Source organism: Rhincodon typus, chromosome 23 (genome assembly GCF_021869965.1).
Source record: "Rhincodon typus isolate 14 chromosome 23, sRhiTyp1.1, whole genome shotgun sequence".
Classification (NCBI taxonomy): domain Eukaryota; kingdom Metazoa; phylum Chordata; class Chondrichthyes; order Orectolobiformes; family Rhincodontidae; genus Rhincodon; species Rhincodon typus.
Window position 1 is genome coordinate 30777125 of NC_063354.1, and position 20502 is coordinate 30797626.

Below are 20502 nucleotides of genomic sequence, written 5' to 3' on the forward strand. Positions count from 1 at the left end.
CTTCGCTTTTTGTAAAGGAACATCAGTTCTGCTTGTCCCTGGAGTCTATGCGTGAGAACGCTCTTCCTTCATTTTATATACGTTTCTAAAGTGATCTCCGATCTATTGCAGAATGTTATTTTTTGTTAAGCAGACCTCCTCGATTTGCAGCAGTGGAGAGGCGGGGAGGGGGGAGAGGGATTGGAGATTGCAGGGAGTTGACTCTCGGTTCGCCGCCGCCGCCGCCGCCGGAGCTGGGGCAGCGCAGGCGAGCAGTCCCCGGGGCGAGGTCTACAAAGCCTCAGCAGGTCACCAGGCAAACTCCACTCAGCTTGGGAGTGAGGAAACAACGCTGCAATGCCGTGTTTGTCTCTATCCAACACCGGAATTATATCCATTTTCTCCCCCTTGGTCCAGGAACTCTCTACCTACGTCCGTGACACCACCCACGCCCTCCACCTCCTCCAAAACTTCCACTTCCCCTGCCCCTAACACCTCATCTTTACCATGGATGTCCAGTCCCTATACACCTGCATTCCCCATACAGACGGCCTAAAGGCCCTCTGCTTCTTCCTGTCCCGCAGGCCCGACCAGTCCCCCTCCACTGAAACCCTCATCCGCTTAGCCGAACTCGTCCTCACCCTCAACAACTTGTCTTTCAATTCTTCCCACTTCCTACAGACAAAGGGGGTGGCCATGGGTAGCCGCATGGGCCCAAGCTATGCCTGCCTCTGTGTAGGATACGTGGAACAATCCCTCTTCCGTAGCTACACTGGCCCTAACCCTATCTCTTCCTCTGTTATATCATTGACTGTATCGGCGCCGCCTCATGCTCCCATGAGGAGCTCGAACAGTTTATCCACTTCACCAACACCTTCCACCCCAACCTTAAGGTCACCTGGACCATCTCCGATACCTCTCTCACCTTCCTGGACCTCTCTGTTTCCATCTCTGGCAACCACCTGGAAACCGATATCCATTTCAAGCCCACCGACTCCCACAGCTACCTAGAATACACCTCCTCTCACAGCTACCTAGAATACACCTCCTCTCACCCACCTTCCTGCAAAAAAGGCCATCCCCTATTCCCAATTCCTTCACCTCCGCCGCATCTGCTCCCGAGATGAGGCATTCCACTCCCGGACATCCCAGATGGCCTCGTTTTTCAAGGACTGCAACTTCCCCTCCACAGTGGTCGAAAACGCCCTCGACTGTGACTGTCGCATTTCCTGCAACTCATCCCTCACGCCCCCTCCCCGCAATAATAACCAAAACAGAATCCCCCTCATCCTCATGTACCACACCACCAAACTCCGGATCCAATGCATCATCCTCTGACACTTCCGCCATCTGCAATCCGACCCCACTACCAAAGACAGTTTTCCCTCCCCACCCCTATCTGCTTTCCGGAGGGAGCACTCTGTCCGTGACTCCCTTGTCCGCTCCACACTCCCCACCAGCCCCCCCACCCCCGGCACTTTTCCCTGCAACTGCAGGAAGTACTATACCTGCCCCTACACCTCCCCCTCACCCCCATCCCTGGCCCTAAGAAGACCTTCCACATCAAACAGATGTTCACCTGCACATCTGCTAATGTGGAATACTGTATCTGCTGTTCCTGTTGTGGCCTCCTCTAAATCGGGGAAACCAAGCGGAGGCTTGGGGACCGCTTTGTGGAACACCTACGCTCGGTTCGCACTAAACAACTGCACCTCCCAGACGCGAACCATTTCAACTCCCCCTCCCCCTCCTTGGACGACATGTCCATCCTGGGCCTCCTGCAGTGCCACAACGATGCCACCTGAAGGTTGCAGGAACAGCATCTCATATTTCGCTTGGGAACCCTGCAGCCCAATGGTATCAATGTGGACTTCACAAGCTTCAAAATCTCCCCTCCCACTACCGCATCCCAAAACCAGCCCAGCTCGTCCCCGCCTCCCTAACCTGTCCTTCCTCCCACCTATCCCCTCCTCCCACCTCAAGCCCCACCTCCATCTCCTACTTACTAACCTCATCCCGCCTCCTTGATCTGTCCGTCCTCCCTGGACTGACCTATCCCCTCCCTAACTCCCCACCTACACTCACCTTTACTGGCTCCAGCCCTGCCTCCTTGACCTGTCTGTCTCCTCTCCACCTATCTTCTCCTTTATCCATCTTCTATCCCTCTCTCTCCCTATTTATTTCAGAATTCCCTTCCCCTTCCCCATTTCTGAAGAAGGGTCTAGACCCGAAATGTCAGCTTTCCTGCTCCTCTGATGCTGCTTGGCCTGCTGTGTTCATCCAGCTCTACACCTTGTTGCCTCAGATTCTCCAGCATCGGCAGTTCCTACTATCTCCGGAACTATATCAGATAGTTCATGACTATCATTTGTAGCTTCGGATTTTACCTACGAAGGAGCTCTAAGGTTTCCACTCCGGCTGGTGATTATTTCCAATTTAAGAAAGATATGTATGCACAAGAAGCTTTGTAACACAGGCGAAATGAAATGCACACATGAAACAATAAATGAAAGGTGACTAGGGTTCAAACAATGGGTTTAGGGGAGGTTTTTGAAGCAGATAAGACGAAGGCAGTTCCAGAGATAGGATCGAAATGGCTCGTCTGCTGAAACAGTGTGGGTAAAGGATAAAGGGAGGCACACACAAGCTAGAGATAAATGTTCAGGACTGGGGTGATGAAAGACATTGTAGACTGAGGCTGGGGCTTTGAGATCCAGAAAGAGCCTTGCCAGTGAATTGGATGCACAAATTTGTAACACTGCTTAATTTCCTAGAGTATCTGCCTACCTGGAGATGGATTGCTTTCCTTGATCTGTGAAGTGATATTTTTGAGACACTGACATTTGTGGACAAGGTCCATTTGTGAACAGAAACCAAAACAACTGCGGATGCTGTAACTCAGGAACAAAAACAAAGTTGCTGGAAAAGCTCAGCAGGTCTGGCAGCATCTGTGGAGGAGAAAACAGAGTTAACATTTTGGGTCCAGTGATCCTTCCTGAGAACTGTTCTTAGGGCAAAGGTAGATGGCTTCTTAACAAGTAAGAATGTGAAACGATGTTGAGGGTAGATGGGAATGTGAAATAATCAGATCAGCTATGTTGATCATGATCTTATTGAATGGACTTGAGGGATTGAGTGGTCTATTCTTTCTTCTGATTAACATGTTTGTATAAATACTTAATCCCAGATGTTTAAAGCTTTCGAGAAGATTTGTAGCTGTGGTTGTGGATGGGGTTGTAGACATGCTTGCTGAGCCGGTGGGTTTGGTTACAAACGTTTCATCACCCTGCTAAGTAACATTGTCAGTGCGCCTCCGGTGAAGCTTTACATTGATAGTGTTACCTAACAGGGTGACGAAATGTTTGTAACCAAACTCACTGACTCGGCCAGCATGTCTACAACCACACTTAATCCCAGAGTCCAGTTTTACAAGATTTTGTGTGAGCAGAAACATCAAAGGAGCCCCAATTTGCGCACTGTAACTGAAATTAGATTTATTAGATTTCTCTTTCAAAACAAAAGCAGATTATAAAAAGATTAATATGCTGGTTTCTAACAAAGAAAAATGTCCCTCAGTTTTCTCCATAGAAACATAGGATTTAGGAGCAGGCATAGGCTATGAGCCTGTGCTGAAGTTCTGGTATAAAACAGTAAAAAAAAGCCAATTTCAGACACATCAGCATCTTCAAACGGGGGACTAAATGAGCTGAACATCATTTTTACACTATAATTCAATAAAGAATCTAGGAGCAACTTTCTTATTAAGGATGTAGTTGCAATGTGCTGCAATTATAGGGAGTAGTTGGGTGCCCAGCAGAGAGATGCTTAAGCTAGGAAGCATATGAAGGACATAGGAATTAGATTTGTTCATGGGTGTATATATAAAAATGGGTGGGAGTTGACAGTAGAGTATAAAGATCAGCATGGATCTATAAAACTGAATTGCTTGAATCTATTGTATAGGCTTCATAACTTTACAAAACATATTTCAAAAAGATAAATACATATCTGAAAATTCTTCATTAAAACTAAGGTAACAATAAATTATTTCTAATCAATGAAGTTCTGATTATGTTAATAGTTATCTGATTGTGTTGATAATTACCTGATTAGTAAAAGGATTACAGGGAAGTTGAGGGAAAATGGTAAAAGTGGGTTCAGGTCTTAAAATCATTGCGTGGAAACATTTTCAAGGCAGATGCTCTTATGATCCTTAAAAACATATTTGTGCTGTTAACATTCCCTGACCTAATCTGCAAGGCAAGAGATTAAAGAAAAGCAGCCTAGCTGGATTAGTCTGGATAGCTCTTATTGGGCAAAGACAGACATGATGAACATAACGCAGGAGCTGGAATAGGCCAGTCGGCCCTTTGAGCCTATTCCAGGCTTCAAAAAGATTATGGCTAATCTTGCACCTCATCGTGCCACACCATCTCCATAAATAGATAGGTAGGAAAGTAAGTTGTGCACAAGGAAACTACACAGGAATATAGATAAGTGAGTGCGCAAAGATCTGACAAATAAAACATAATGGGTGAGAATGCAAAATTGTCCATTTTGGGCTGGAAGAAAGAGAACATTTTATCTAAAATAGTGAGAAATTGCAAAATTCTGAGATTCAAAGGGATCTGAATATTCTGAATATGTGTAGAGTCATAGAAAGTCATTGACTTATTACAGCGTAGAGAAAGGCCCTTTGGCCCATCATGTCCACGCTGGTCACCAAGTATCTATCTATCTATATATCTATCTGATCTCATTTTCCAGCACTTGGCCCGTAGCCTTGAATGCCATTGCATTTCAAGTGTTCATCTAAATACTTCTTAAATGTCTTGATGGTCTGACCTTTATTGGTCAGTGCATTGAGTATAGGAGATGGGAAGTCATGTTGCAGCTGTACAGGACATTGGTTAGGCCACTTTTGGAATACTACTTGCAATTCTGGTCTCCATGGAATGCTGCTTGCAAATCTGGTCTCCATGCTTTAGGAAAAATGTTGTGGAACTTGAAAGTGTTCAGAAAAGATTTACTAGGATGTTGCCAGGGTTGGAGGGTTTGAGCTAATTGGAGAGGCTGAATAAGCTGGGCTATTTTCCTTGGAGGCGAAGAGGTGACCTTATAGAGGTTTATAAAATCATGAGGGGCATGGATAGGGTGAACAGCCAGGGTCTTTTCCCTGGGATGGGGAAGTCCAAAACTACAGGGCATAGGTTTAAGGTGAGAGGAGAAAGATTTAAAAGGGACCTAAGGGGCAACGTTTTCACAGAGAGGGTAGTATATGTATGGAATGAGCTGCCAGAAGAAGTGGTGGAGGCTAGTACAATAACAAAATTTAAAAGGTATCTTGATGGGTGTATGAATAGGAAGGATTTAGAGGGATATGGGCCAAATACTAACAAATGGGACTAGATTAATTCAGGATATTTGGTTGGTAAGGGCGAGTTGGACTGAAGGATCTGTTTCTGTGCTGTACAGCCCAATGACTCTATGAATCTATTTAAGATCCTGAGGGCATTTTATACAATGGATGTAGAAAGGATGTTTCCACTTGTGAGAGAATCTTGAGCCAGTGGTTTCTACTTCAAAATAAGGGGTTGCTCATTTAAGACAGTGACAAAGATTTTTTTTTTCTTACAGATTGTTGTGAGTCTTTGGAACTCTCTTCCTGAAAAGGTGGCAGAAGCAGAATTTAGAACATCTTTAATCAGAGGGAGTTAGATTCTTGTTAAGCAAGGGAGTATAAAGTTTATCAGGGTAGATGGGAATGTGGAGTGATCAGATCAGACATAAATTTATTAAATGGCAGAGCAACTTTGAAGAGCTGAATGGCTTGGTTCTGCTCCTAATTGGTGTGTTTATGTCAACCTTGACCTTGTATATACTCAACACCTGGGTATCCACAACTCCCTGGAATTGCAACACCTTGGGCAAACACAACATTCCTCATTTCAGGAATGGATTCATTACAGCACAGAAGATGGCCATGGGATCCACTGAGTCCGTGCTGACTCTTTATAGGGCAACCCAATAAGAAGTTCTGGCAGCTGGCCATGGGATGGATGTTTGTAGTACCCTGCCATAACACTTAACATTCAAGGCTATGAGCTTAGTGTAGGAAAATGGGACTGGTGTAGGTAGTAGAATGTTTTTGTTCTTACTGACTTGATGGGCCAAATGGTCTCTTCTGTACTGTATGCTTCTATGATACCTGACAGTAATCCCCTCTTCTTTGGCTACATCTGCACTCAGGTGCCCTCTAAGGGGGAGCAGCGTTGTCCAGGGGCATTTAGAGACCTGTGGGCACCACAGGGGTTGGCGTGCATCATTATTCCAGAGAATGTTGTTTTGATTTGATCATTTTTTTTCAGTACTGTCGATTTCTGATGACAGTTTGATTTGTTTCTATTACACCTGATGAGTCTCTTATTTAAAAGAACAGAGCACCCAATTGGTCCTAGTCCCCTGTTCCATTCCCTGAGAGTACATTTCCCTCAAGAGCAGATGTCCTTTAGAAACCATTCATTGCCTCTGCTCCCACTGCCCCAGTAGGCAGTCAATTCCAAATCATTACCACTCTCTTTGTCTCTCCATTCCTCAGACCCTTAGCATGTAAAATCTATAGCTGTCTCTGGGTGTGACGCCGAGTTTTAGGCTGCCCAGCCAGAGTCCTTTAGGAATTACCTCGACTCTTTGAGATGTTGCCCTCTGTGCTGTCAATTCTCTCTGATTCCAATGATAGTGACGCCAGTCACATGGGCTGAGCTCTGCTCAGGAAGCCCCTGAGTTTACGTGGCGGCGTTCCCTGCTGCCTGGCAACAGGGAGCGATACATTGGAGAAGGATCGAGCCGAGGCGTAACAAAACACATAGAGACACTGGAGCAAGGAGCGAGCCTTACTGGAAGACTTAGTGAGCAGCCCTGAATGAGAAGAATGCATGATCTGGACGCGGTGGGCGAAAAGGCTGAGTTCAACCTTCTCTCCTCGGCCACGTTGACCTGCCTGACCGACTGTTCGGCCCCTCGATGCGGTTCCTGCTACACCTGCACCCTGCAGCTCAGGCTGGCCTCCACCAAGCAGTGGTTCCTGCGAGCTGGGGACATGACCAAGCAGCAGTTTTTAATCGGCCTGGTCCACAGGGTTGACAGCCTGGATCTCCTGCTGCAGCTCGACAGGCTTCTGCAGCCGACTCTCGGCAAAGACTTCACCCACTCCCGCTCGTCTGCTAACCCCAGCCTGCCTGAGGACTTCAGCACCCTGAGCTCAGACCGGTCCCTGAACAAGCTGGACCTGCACGGCTATGTGGCCAGCACCTGGGAATGGTTCACTGGCAGCAAGCATTGGACCAAAACAAACTACCTCCTGGGCTTGTTTCAGTTGTGCGATATCAAGCAGCTCCATAACATTGGGAATCTGATCCGAACACGTATAATCGCCAGGGGCACTCCTGAAATCCATGAGTGGAAAGGTATGAGAAGTATCCAGCTATGCATCCTGCCAAACACATTGAAATGTACCCTAGCACAATTTTCACATCACATCCTAAAGCCAGCCAAACGCAGGGCACCAGCTAAGTCATTGTCTCAGTGACAATACACTGTTTATTCTGAGAGCTGGAGCACCACACAATCCAAAATAGACTATATTAAAAACACAAAAATGCTGCAAAAAGCTCAGGAGATCTGGCTGGCATCTGTGGAGAGAGAAACAAAGATTAATGTTTCAAATCGATGATCTTCCAGGTCACAGATGCTCCTGATGTTTCATTCTTTCCTGAGTTGTGTATAACACTGGCAAGGCCAGCATTTGTCACACACCCCTAATTGCTCTGCAGAAGGTGGTGCTGAGCAATCTCCTTGAACTCTGTGCAGTAGATAGATGTACAGTGCTAGCAGAGAGAGTGTGGCAACCCTCCTGTGGCTCAGTAGTGTTCCTACCCCTGGACCAAGCAACCCAGGTTCAAATCCCACCTGCTCCAGAAGTATGTATTAACATCTCTGAACAGGTTGATTAGAAAACTAGAATAGAATCCCTACATACAGTGCAGAAGCAGGCCATTTGGTCCATTGAATCTTCACTGATCCTCTGATGAGCATCCCATCCCTGTAACCCTGCATTTCTCATGGCTAATCCCACCTAGTCTGCACAGTTTTGGATTGTGGGAGGAAACCTATGCAGAGAAGGAGCATGTGCAAATGCCACACAGATAGTCACCCAAGAGTGGAATTGAACCCGGGACCTTAGTGCTGTTAGGTAGCAGTAGTAGCCACAGTGCCACCCTAGGGTTAAAATAGGTTAAATTAATAAAAAAGAAATCGGGGAGCGAATCCAGGATCTTATGAGTATTTCCAGCATTTTCTGTTTTCATTTTTCAGATTTCCAGCATCTACAGTATGCAACTTAAAAGGACAGAATAGCCTGTGGTTTTGAAAGAAAATACATTTGCTCTGGCTTTTTATCAGGGGTCACCTGTAGAACTGGAAAGTCTGCAGATTTTGGGTTTCTTATAACCTTGGTTCCGTGCTTTTTGTTTCTGTACTTCCTCCTTATGCTGCTGACTGTGGTTATTAGGAGTTCCCATTTTATCCCTGTTTATCCCAGGGTCACATAAGAGAATCAGATTTGGTTCACACTTGTGGGACTGTTTGCAGTATCGCTATTATTGAGCAAGAAATTGGAACTACAAGAATGCTGGAGCAAAGTTCACCTGAAGTGGAACACAGAAGATTAAGGAGGAGAGGGAGATATTTGAATTCACAGGTTTTCAAAACAATGAAATATTTTGAGAAAATAATTAATGAATGATAGTTTCCATTGGTTGGCAAATTAATAGCAAAGGAGCCTAATGTTCAGGATTCTCAAAAATAATGAAATAATAAATTTGAAGATCAGAGGTTTATTAAAACATCAACTGCTTTACTACACATGCCTAGTGGAGCTAAAGCAATAACATAATTCAAAAGGACACTGGATAAATATTTGAGAGGGGCAAAAATATTTTTTACAAACTCAGGAAATACGAAGAGAAATGGGATTTGAGTAGAAGGTTCCAGCCAAAGATCATTGGACGCAATGATCTTCTATTGTGTCATTATTTCTATGCAAAATGAAATACAAAACAAACCTCCACATAAACCCATTAATGTGTTTTGTTTCATATGTTTACTTGTTAATTCCTGGTTGGATTTTTATTTGTGTATCAATGCATGTTTCTTTAAGAGGTCCAAACTTTCTTAGTACATTCTGTCATTCCAATATTAATTACATTTTGATACTGGAAATTTAAATACACATATCTACAGAGGTTTGGTGCAATGATTACATTCACAACAATAAAAGTATTAACGCCTTAAAACTAGCAAGTTAGTTGATAATTCAGGGATTTTTGTACATCCCAATATCATATTTTATTAATGTACCTTGACACATAATAGTAGACCTGTGATTATAATTTTATTCATTATATTTGGTGAATAGATTGTTTGTAAACATTCAGACTGGTTTGATTAGGTCAATTTGTTCAATATTTTTCTGTATTATGCTGAATACCACAAATGGCAAGATGTTCTACAGTTGTGACAAAGTGTTAAATTAATAAAGATACATTTATAGATGCTCAGTCCTTTACAAAAGCAAAATACTGCAATTGTTAGAACTCTGAAAAAAATAACAAAAATGCTTGAAAAATTCAGCAGTCAGTTAACTTCTGTGGAGAGAAACAGAGCAACATTTCAGGTAACAAGGTGTAGAGCTGGATGAACACAGCAGGCCAAGCAGCATCAGAGGAGCAGGAACGCTGACGTTTCGGGCCTAGACCCTTCTTCAGAAATGGGGGAGGGGAAGGGTGTTCTGAAATAAATAGGGAGAGAGGGGGAGGCGGATAGAAGATGGATAGAGGGGAAGATAGGTGGAGAGGAGACAGACAGGTCAAAGAGGCGGGGATGGAGCCAGTAAAGGTGAGTGTAGGTGGGGAGTTAGGGAGGGGATAGGTCAGTCCAGGGAGGACGGACAGGTCAAGGGGGCGGGATGAGGTTAGTAGGTAGGAGATGGGGGTGGGGGTGGGGCTTGAGGTGGGAGGAGGGGATAGGTGGGAGGAAGGACAGGTTAGGGAGGCGGGGACGAGCTGGGCTGGTTTTGGGATGCGGTAGGGAGAGGGGAGATTTTGAAGCTTGTGAAGTCCACATTGATACCATTGGGCTGCAGGATTCCCAAGCGGAATATGAGTTGCTGTTCCTGCAACCTTCAGGTGGCATCGTTGTGGCACTGCAGGAGGCCCAGGATGGACATGTTGTCTGAGGAATGGGAGGGGGAGTTGAAATGGTTCGCGACTGGGAGGTGCAGTTGTTTAGTGCGAACCGAGCGTAGGTGTTCTGCAAAGTGGTCCCCAAGCCTCTGCTTGGTTTCCCTGACGTAGAGGAGGGAAATCATCAAAATGGTTGGAACTTAAAACCATCTTCAGCATAATTCCTTTCAGAACCAATTCTTTTTACAATAATCAAGTGAAAGTATTGTACAGGAATTTGCATAATTATTGTATGATCAGTTACAGAACACCAAATGAATGGGCATGTGGTCTAGAGTGACTATTTTTGTATAATTAATAGAATTTTATTTGTAATGTTACTCATTAATTATAAATATGCAGATACAACTATATTGAAACACTGTCTCCTGAGTTAATATAACTTGTGTTATTCTTAACCCTCACCGAGTCTCAGTTGAGATTTCATTTATAGATAACCTTGAATGCTAACCTAGCAATTTTACTAAAAGGAGATATAGTCAGTTATGGTATAGGTTTTCAAATGTGGTTACACGGAACCTGAGAATTTATGCAATCATCACATTTCTGTCCTTTACCTGTCAGATTTTTGCATGCTACATCAGATACTTTATCCATAATAAAACATGTTTTGCAAGGATAGCACTGTTTTTCTTTGGCTAGCTGGCACTGTATTTTGGAAAATAAAAACAAAAGAACTGCGGATGCTGTAAATCAGGAACAAAAACAGAAGTTGCTGGAAAAGCTCAACAGGTCTGGCAGCATCTGTGAGCACCAGAGTTAATGTTTTGGTTCCAGTGACCCAATTTGTTGTATTTTAGAAATTAGGCTCTTTAGAGTATATTATATTACTGTCTTCCATGCTGACAAGTTTGAAAGTCAGTGCATTATTTTAGTACGTATTACAGTGTCAATGTAGTCTCCACAGGAGATAAACTTCTTTGGCAATGCCCATTTAACATCATTTAATGGATCATTAGATTAGATTTGCCCCTCAGAGTAGTTCAATCAAATCGATTCTTTGTGAACTTTATGAAATGCTTTCAAAATGGGGGAGAAATGGTATTCGTCATTTGAAATGCATTTGCCTTTGTTAATTATAAACAGAATATTTCTGAAAAAAGTCACATTTGTGGAAGCTTTTCATTTTGAACTCATCAGGACAATTTGAAAGAAATACTAATGTAAAAGGAAAATAACATTTGTACTGTGGCAGGTGGACTCTGATTGTTTGAGGTGTTGCCATAGAGAATACATCATTTAGATACTGACTGCCGATTAACTGGCAGATTGACTCTGATTTGTCAAGGTATTGGCCTGAGCAATGAACCAGAGAATATCAATGTAATGATTGGAACCAGGTGGATCTTGCTGACCGTGAGATCCTTGATTGGAAATTGTTAACCTGGGCCAATCAGGAAGCACTGGCTGACCAATATAAACTGGGGATTCAGCATCTCATCAGTTCAGGAACTGGCTGGTTACAGACAGTGTACTATGTACATGTAAAGACTTGGTTGACTGCAGTTATTTCAATTGCCTACCTACCTACCTACCTACCTACCTAGTTAAGTTGAACCAAGCATAGTGACTATGTTCTTTCTGTCTGCAAGGATCAGGGCCTGTGTATTAATGTAGATTCCAGTCTGTACAAGGGCACCCTACTACAAGCTAAACTGACAATGCCAAGCTTGCTGTCAGTGCAATTCTTCACACACTCAATGTTATTGAACAAATATTATCTAATTGCAGAATCACATGTAATGTTTTGAGTCTGTTTGGAGTTTTGCAAGTTTATCTTTCTATAGCATAATGAAAATGTGGTGAAGTCTCAATGTATATATAAATCTTTTACATTCCATTTTCAAATCTATTCATGAATACAATGATAAGTATGAATACTTCAAACACAGGTGAGAAGCAAAGTAGCAAAAGGGAATAAAGCATTTTATATATATATCCAACATCTTGGATGTGCTGTAAAATGGAATTCAGCAGTAAGATTAACACTGTTAGGGAAAATGGGAGAAGATTGCCATTTTGCCCAACATGATGAGATATTCTGATCCTCTCAGTGAGGTGATGATATGTGTTTTGGGGCTATAATTACTTGGCAATTAATTTCCAGGCATGTTTGAGATAATACTGTATCAGATATATTCTCTGTATGTTTTCAGATTTTTGTCTTTAGAAAACTACAAATAATTAAATTTAAATTTATAATCAGCTGCTGAAGGGAACGAGAAGATTAATCTAGACTTTGAGCAATTCATGCTTAAATTGCTGAAAAAAGATTGATTAGTGAAATAATCATTTTGAACATGTGCAACATTCTAAGGAATGACTAAATTTCAGAGGAACTGTGACCTCAATGCCTTATTAGTATGAAAAAAAATTGTAAAAATGTTGAACCCTTTCATCTATGTATATTTAATCATTCTTTCTTGAATTTAGAGCTACTTTCTATAGGTGACCATAATTTCCAGTAAACATAGTCTTCTTTTATATTGTTATAAACCAGCTGGACAAGTCAGGTCCTGGCTTGGTAGATAATAAGGTTTTTTTTTTAATCACTGTGAGGTGCATCATAAAATATTTTCACAAGTAGCCGTCAATGCACTTTAACAAAATTACAGAAAGATTTGTTACACAACAGAAAACATAATTCATATGGCAGTAAACTAGAACTATTGGAAGAATTACATTACAAATATCAGAAAGAAAGATTCATCCCTATTATCCCTATGCCCTTATAGGTGCTCAAACCTCACTGAAAAGATATCCTCATCTTCACTTTAAATCTTCTTATTCAGCTGGCCTGGCTGTAATCAATCTCTTTTCAACCAATTCCTGTGCATTCACTAGATGCTATTTTCCTCAGTCAATGTTTTTTCCAAGATCTTTAAAAAAACTCTAACTGCAGCTTACTAGTAATTTAACATTGGTTCCTTAAGCTCATGTCTTCATCAGCCTTGTAATATGTCTTCATGTCTAAACTGAATGGTTTTCTGCTTCTGGAAATTTGTTCTTACTGTCTTTTAAATATCTCAGGAGTTCTCCCCAGCCTGACTGCCTGGACATTGGTGTACTGTGTGCAGTTCTGGCCGCCCTGTTATAGGAAAGATATTATTGAGCTAGAGGGAGTTCAAAAAAGATTTACTAGAATGTTGACAGGAATGGAGGGTTTGACTTATAAGGAGAGGCTGGATAGGCAGGGTCTTTTTTCACTAGAATGTAGAACGTTGAGGGGTGACCTTATAGGGGTTTATAAAATCAGGAAGGGCTTAGATAAGGTGAATGCCAGGCATCTTTTCCCTAGGGTTGGGGATTTCAAGTCTAGGGGACATATTTTTAAGGTGAGAGAAGAAAGATTTTAGAAAAGACATGAGGGGCAACTGTTTTACACAGAGGGTGGTTCATATGTGGAATGAACTTCCAGAGGAAGTGATGGATGTGGGTAGTTTCAATGTGAAAAAGAAATTTAGATAAATACATGAATAAGAAATGTTTGGAGGGATATGGGCCAAGTGCAGGCAGGTGGGACTAGTTTAGTTTGGGATTTTGGTCAGCATGGACTGGTTGGACCAAAGGGTCTGTTTCTGTGTTGTATGATTCTTCTGCTGTTGTGGGTCTCTTTCCCCTTCATGAAGCTGCTCTGGCTCCTGCATCCCCACACCTCCTCTCTTTCCATCCTCATGGGTGAATTCCTTGTGCTCCCTCACCTGTTCCCATTCATGGACACATCTCCCAGTTCCCCCACCTCCTCTATCATGGCTGCACCAACCCCCCCAAGTCATAGCTGAATCCCCTGGTCCACCCCTCTCTCTCCCCATTCATCGCCACATCCCTGAACCCTCTCCTCACAGCTACAGGCCCTGACCACTCTCTCTCTGTTCCCCCTTAGTCATGGCCACTTCCCCAGATCCCTGTTCATGACTAAAAACCTTGTCCCCATCCCACCCACCTTATTCTTGGTCACAGTACCCAGACCCCACCACTGTATATGGCCCCACTCTTTAACTGTACATGCACGATTTACACACAGCACAGCTCGTATGTGCTAATGTCAGCATACTCTGCCTTGAAAGAAACTAAAATCTATTTATCCTCCATTTTAGAACCCACATTTTCAAATAATACCAATGTATTACAGACCTTCATAACCTATGCATTTTGTTAGTCTCAACTTTGTTTCAAGTTTTAAAAAACATTTTTCTTTGTCAGGGAGTAGTACAGAAGCAGTTCTAATCTCTGCGTGAACTGAGACTTTTGTATCCAAGTCTTGGTAGTATAAATTGAACACACGATTTTTTAACCTCGAGGCAAGAGTGCTAACACTGAGTTAGAAATATAATACTGGAAATTATTGGGAAGCTATTTCATGCATATACAAGCATGCAATAATACCACTTTACCAAATGCTTGTATCACTTCACTCTTTAATATTTGGTGTGAATTTCTGGCGACACTCATGCCAATATGACCTAAAGCCTGCTTTACAGCATAGTTGCTGACAGGCCTTCAGAAATAATAATGGTTTGATGCTGTATACTTCTGTCTTTCCCAAAGGTACCATTAATCTGAACACTCACTGTTCCTTTGGTATTTCTATGTATGTCACCTTGAAGAACTCAGGTAGCGTGGATGTGCAAACAACACTAGCTGCAAGTTCCTCTCCAGGTCACAGTTTTGTCATAACTATAAGAAATATATCATATGTCCTACACTGCTGCTGTGCCAAAACCCTGGACATCTCTCCCTAACAGCACTGTGCAAATACCTATGTCACAGTAAGTACAATAGTTCAAGAAGGCAGCTAACCACCTTCATAAGGGCAATTAAGGATGGGCAACAAATGCTGGCTTATCCAGTGAGACTCATACCTAGTGCACCAATCTACCATCCCCTAAAGATAGACGGAGTTAGTACTCAAATGCCCATCCATTTCCTTTTCTGAGTTCAATAAAGCAATTTTCTCATTTCATTCCTACAACGGGCATGTGACTTCTTTCTGAAGTCTGTATGGTTCAGACTGTATGGTTCCACTCAAGCTTTGTGTTCCTTAAGGGTGTTGTTGCTGTTGTACCCAGTACATTTTCCTTAGCAAAGTGTCCTTTGCTTAAAAAGTTCAAGATATGTTTATATTGTTCCATATAATCTTTTAGAAAATACTATTTAGAGCACATCTTTTCATAAAACCAATTAAGTCAGCTCAAATTAAATTCTGTGTGTAGCAGCACATTTTCAAACAAGCCTTACAAGGAGATAAGTTAAAACATGTTTAAAAACCTGTCTGCACATTTGCAACATTGTAGGCTTTGGATCATTTTAGCACAAGTATATTCAGATTTAAATGAGGTGAAGAAAGAGGGAGGTGATATAATGGGATATTGTACACATGACCTGGGTATAATTTCCCATTAGCTTCCGATATTATGTTCCCACAACACTTCAAAAGATGCTACATGTGCTTCAAATGTTTAAAACCCACAACAATGCCTTGAGCACCAAATCTACTTTGATACTGTAGTGTAGTACTGAAATGGTGCCACACTATCAGAGATAACTTTGTTCAGAAGAAATAATGAACATATTTTGCATCTTTTTGTTCTCAACAGGATGTAACAGGCTCCATGGCATTTTTGAAAAAGAGCAGGGCATTAGTATTTAAATATGTCCAATATTTATACCCCAACTACCACCACTAAATTAAAGAAACAATTTATCTAGTTCATTATCACATTGCTGTTCGTGTGATCTTTCTGGACACAAATTGGCAGCTGTGTTTCCTCTATTATAACAATGACTACTTCATGTTTCAGATGGAGAAAAAGACAAAAGTGTTACCTTGCTGCATGAATCGAATAGTACCTTTCAGACGGATGAACATCCTGAATTGGAGCCGCTGACTAAGATCTGGCCTGAATATTCAAATGTTTCATCTGAAATGCTTCCATTGAGCCTGCTTCAACCGGAAGACAATACTGGTAAGAACGGTTGGAGGCTGAAATCTGAAAAATACGGCGGATCCCAATGTGGACAATGTCACCTACATTGCTGTTAGTGAAGTTGGGTTTCAGAAGTCCACCAGTGGGTTTGCCTTGGTTAGGATAGAATTTTGCATCGAACAGCATTTAGAGTTTGAGAATAAGAGCTGTCTTTAAAGGAGAAAGTACTGGTTGTTCCTGGTAGAACAGCAGGAGCCTTTTCTGTGTCAGAAACCTAACTCCTGATTCATGTACTAAATGATTGCTCTTTAACAGAACAAAATAATGAGTACTCACCTGTGGGTTTCCTGACCAGTCAGGGAAGGCAGGTGGGATGACGTAGTCAATGCAGCAATGAAGGATCTCTATTGAAAAGGAATCTCAGCCAATCTCCCAGTGGGATTCCTGTTTGGAGGAAAACATCCAGCTGAAGGAGGAAACAGTGAGGTGTGGAAAGGCTGCTTCCCTGATCATAGGATTTAAGCAGTGAGGGCCTGGGGAGAAATTCTCTTCCTGGACAATGTGTCAGCCACATTGAGCATGTGTAGCTTTGGGTTGCTGAGGCCATGAGCAGTGGGAGACGCGTGGTGTTGAGGACCTTGATCTGGTTCTGGAAGGGTTCATCGACATCATGAAGTCTGGCAAGGTGAGTATCTCAGCTGGCGGTTCTCAGCCATTCACCTCCCGAGCTGCCATCTGAACTACATTCCTCTGACCAATACACTTCCTATCCAGCTTCCTCCTCAAATCTCAGCCCTATCATACAGCGCTTACATTTGCTGACAGTCTCATGTCCTATTACTACCACTACTCCCTCCTCAAAGGTTGACACTCTCTCAGCACTCAGTTCACTTATCAACTGCTTACCTTTTCACATTGCAGGAGAAGAGAGCCCATAACTCTGGGAAGAATGTTGGCAATTAATAATCAGCACTTAACGCTGAATTGATGTCAGCCGTCCATTAACGCAGTCATGATCTGCATATTGCTAACTTGGTATGGAATTTCAGCCATGTTCAGCACTAATCATAGAGTCATAGAGCTGTACAGCACAGAAACAGACCCTTTGGACAACTCGTCCCAATAAATAAATAAATCTCGTCCCATTTGCCAGCATTTGGCCCATATCCTTCTAAACTCTTCCCATTCATATATCCATCCAAATGCCTTTTAAATGTTGTAATCGTACCAGTCTCCACCACTTCCTCTGGCAGCTCATTCCATACACGCACCACCCTCTGTGTGAAAAAGTTGCCCCTTAGGTCCTTTTAAATCTTTTTCCTCTCACCTTAAATCTACACCGTTTAGTTTTGGACGCACCCACCCCAGGCGGAAGACCTTGTCCAGTTACCCTATCCTTGCCCGTCATGATTTTATAACCCTCGATAAGGTCACCCCTCAGCCTCCAATACTCCAGGGAAAATAGCACCAGCCTATTCAGCCTCTCCCCATAGCTCAAACCCTCTAACTGTGGCAACATCCTTGTAAATCTTTTCTGAACCCTTTCAAGTTTCACAACATTCTTCCTATAACAGGGAGACCAGAATTGCATGTAGTATTCCAAAAGTGGCCGAACCAATGTCCTATACAGCTGCAACATGACATCCCAATTCCTATACTCAATGCACTAACCAGTAAAGGCAAGCATACCAAATGCCTCCTTCACTATCCTACCTACCTGTGACTCTACTTTCAAGGAACTGCGAACCTGCAATCCATAGTCTCTTTCTTCAGCAACACTCCCCAGGACCTTACCATTAAGTGTATAAGACCTGCCCTGAATTGCCTTTCCAAAACTCACCCTCGGGTGACTATTTGGGTGGATTTCATGCATTCTCCCCGTGTCTGCATGGGTTTCCTCCGGGTGCTCTGGATTCCTGCCATAGTCCAAAGATGTGCAGGTTAGGTGGATTCGCCATACTTAAACTGCCATTAATGCCCAGGGATGGGTTAGCCATTGGAAATGCAGGGTTACAGGAACAGGGTCTAGGTGAGATACTCTTTGGAGGGTTGGTGTGGACTCGATAGGCTGAATGGCCTACTTCCACACTGTAGGGATTCTATGATCTCCCACAGGGACATTACTGGAGATGGAGCAGGGAGGAGACAGTGAGTATTTGCAGGTGTATTGTAGGTGGTGTGGCTAATGCCTCAAGTGTGTAACTCTCAAACTGAGAATGAACACGCTGCAGCGCTGCCCATGCCTCAGCAGGCGGAGCCCAGTACTCACCCACAGGGTCTCTAAAATTGTTCACTGTGATAGCCTGCAATAGGGTTAGCCCAGCTCAACAACAGGCAGAGCGTTTAGAAGAAGGGCAGTCTGCCAGAGATGCAGAGGGAGCCAATCCTAAAGGTGAGTGTGCTGAACAAGCCAGGGCCATACTGCAATGAAGCAGACAGGTCTGCAAGAACCAGATAGCAACTAGATCTGAATCAGAACTATGAGCCAATAATGATGTAGAGATATTCTGGTTCTCAAAGGAATGCTTACTTCATAAATGAACAATTAAGGTAATTTGTTTACCATTAATTGCGAGTGGATTTATTCCCCTTGTACCAATTACCTCCTGTTCAGTATTCTAACCAGAACATCAGGATGGAGATGTGCAACATTGTGTGGGGGCTGCCCTTAGATGATTAAAAATTCAGTTTTCAAGGGGCATTCATCTTTTACAGAGAGGTAAAACGTTGATTCCCAAAGCTTAAGTTCCCACTTTTCAGAAGTTGTGGTCCTTGCAGAGGGCAGGAGAGAATAACAGCTTTACATAATTCCCGTTGATGCGTATGGGAGTGAGTGCAGTGATCAGAACCCCTCCAGATAGTCTACAAAGAAAACACAAATAGTCAAAAATAAAAAAAAAAGTTTTGGAGAAACTCAGCAGGTCTGACAACATCTTCGGAGAGAATAAAACAGTTAATGTTTTGAGGCCTTTGGAACTGCTATCACCAGCAACCTTGACAAATTGAATGAAACACAGAACTGTCATATAAACTACAATTTGTGTCAAATATTGGGTTGTATAGAAGGTTCATCTAAAATGACTTCAGTGTTGTTTAATCTTACTTTTCAGACAGCTGCATCTTGGTGTGATCTTGCCAGCTACAGATGAGCCTGAGGAAACCTGCTGGGTTTCCCTCAGAAGGTGCTCTCAGCTGCTTTGAAGCCTGGATGGCTCCTGCACTGAGGTGCGACCTCCTCTCGCTGACGTTTTTGGGTCTCTGGCAGCAGGGAGGTAACGTGGCAGGGCATCTCAAGAGATGACACACCTAAGGTGTATGTCTATTGGATCTCCTCCTTGTCTGTGCAGAGTGACATCGTCCTCACTCCTTGAGGAGATGGGGCATTTGAAGGGCAGACAATGTCCCTTGGCCCTCTTTCACGCAGCCAGTGAATGAATACATCCCTGGGATTCAAGTGATAGTTTGAAGGTTCCTGCCTGTACCTGACAGGCACTGATTGTTCCACTGTACAGTATCAACAACCTGCTGGAGCCACAACATCAGACCGAACCTGGAGAGTCATGGTTTGCACATGATCTTTGACGCTTCTACCAGACCTTCCCCGGCTTGACTATGCATCTCTGTCTGCTCATTAATTTCTGAGTCCAGAGGCTCATCATCTATATTGTGCTCTACAAGGGGCTTATTCCCTGGCAGTCTCCAAGTGTCAGAGCCCTTGGCCAATTCTTCCTCCTCTAGATTTTGGTCAGTATCAGAGCTACTCTCAGCAGAATGTCATCCTGGACATACTCTAGATACTTTGTTCACTGAGGTGAATTCTCTGCACTGCTGAAGGGCAAGAAGCTCTTGATGTACATTCTCAGAGATTCATGACTGTTCCTTTTAAGAAGAGTGTTAGAAGAGGCTGGCAGAGATGGACCTGTCTTGACAGGGGAAAGCAGAGCCTGTATAGAAAAAAAACACAAAGCTTTGATCTGGTTTGTAGTGATTGGAACGAGGTGGATCTCGTTGATTTCAAAAGATCCTTGATTGGGGTTGTTACTCTAGGCCGATCAGGAAATCCTGGCTGACCAATACAAACAGGGGATTTAGAATCTCCTTAGTTCAGGGGGCTGACTCCGAGCTGGCTGGCCAAAGCCAGTGTATTGTGCACAAGTAAATAAAGGGTGACTTGGTGACAGGATACTGGCCTCTGTGCAGTTATTTCAGTGTTCAAGCTACCACCCTTCTCCAATGTGTTATTATTAGTGCTTGATGTGCAACTGGAAGTAGCAGATTGGAGCTTTCTCACTTGA

The 20502-nt window shown here is 43.1% G+C and overlaps 1 protein-coding gene across 1 annotated transcript in view; it reads left to right on the forward strand.

Moving 5' to 3' along the window:
- Window positions 1-6910: 6910 nt before the first annotated feature.
- Window positions 6911-20502, forward strand: part of fbxw10 (F-box and WD repeat domain containing 10) — a 57304-nt gene continuing 43712 nt past the window's right edge. The window contains exons 1-2 of the mRNA XM_048611124.1: window positions 6911-7445; window positions 16082-16246. Coding sequence (XP_048467081.1) covers window positions 6911-7445; window positions 16082-16246 — 700 coding nt within the window. The remainder of the gene's footprint in view (window positions 7446-16081; window positions 16247-20502) is intronic.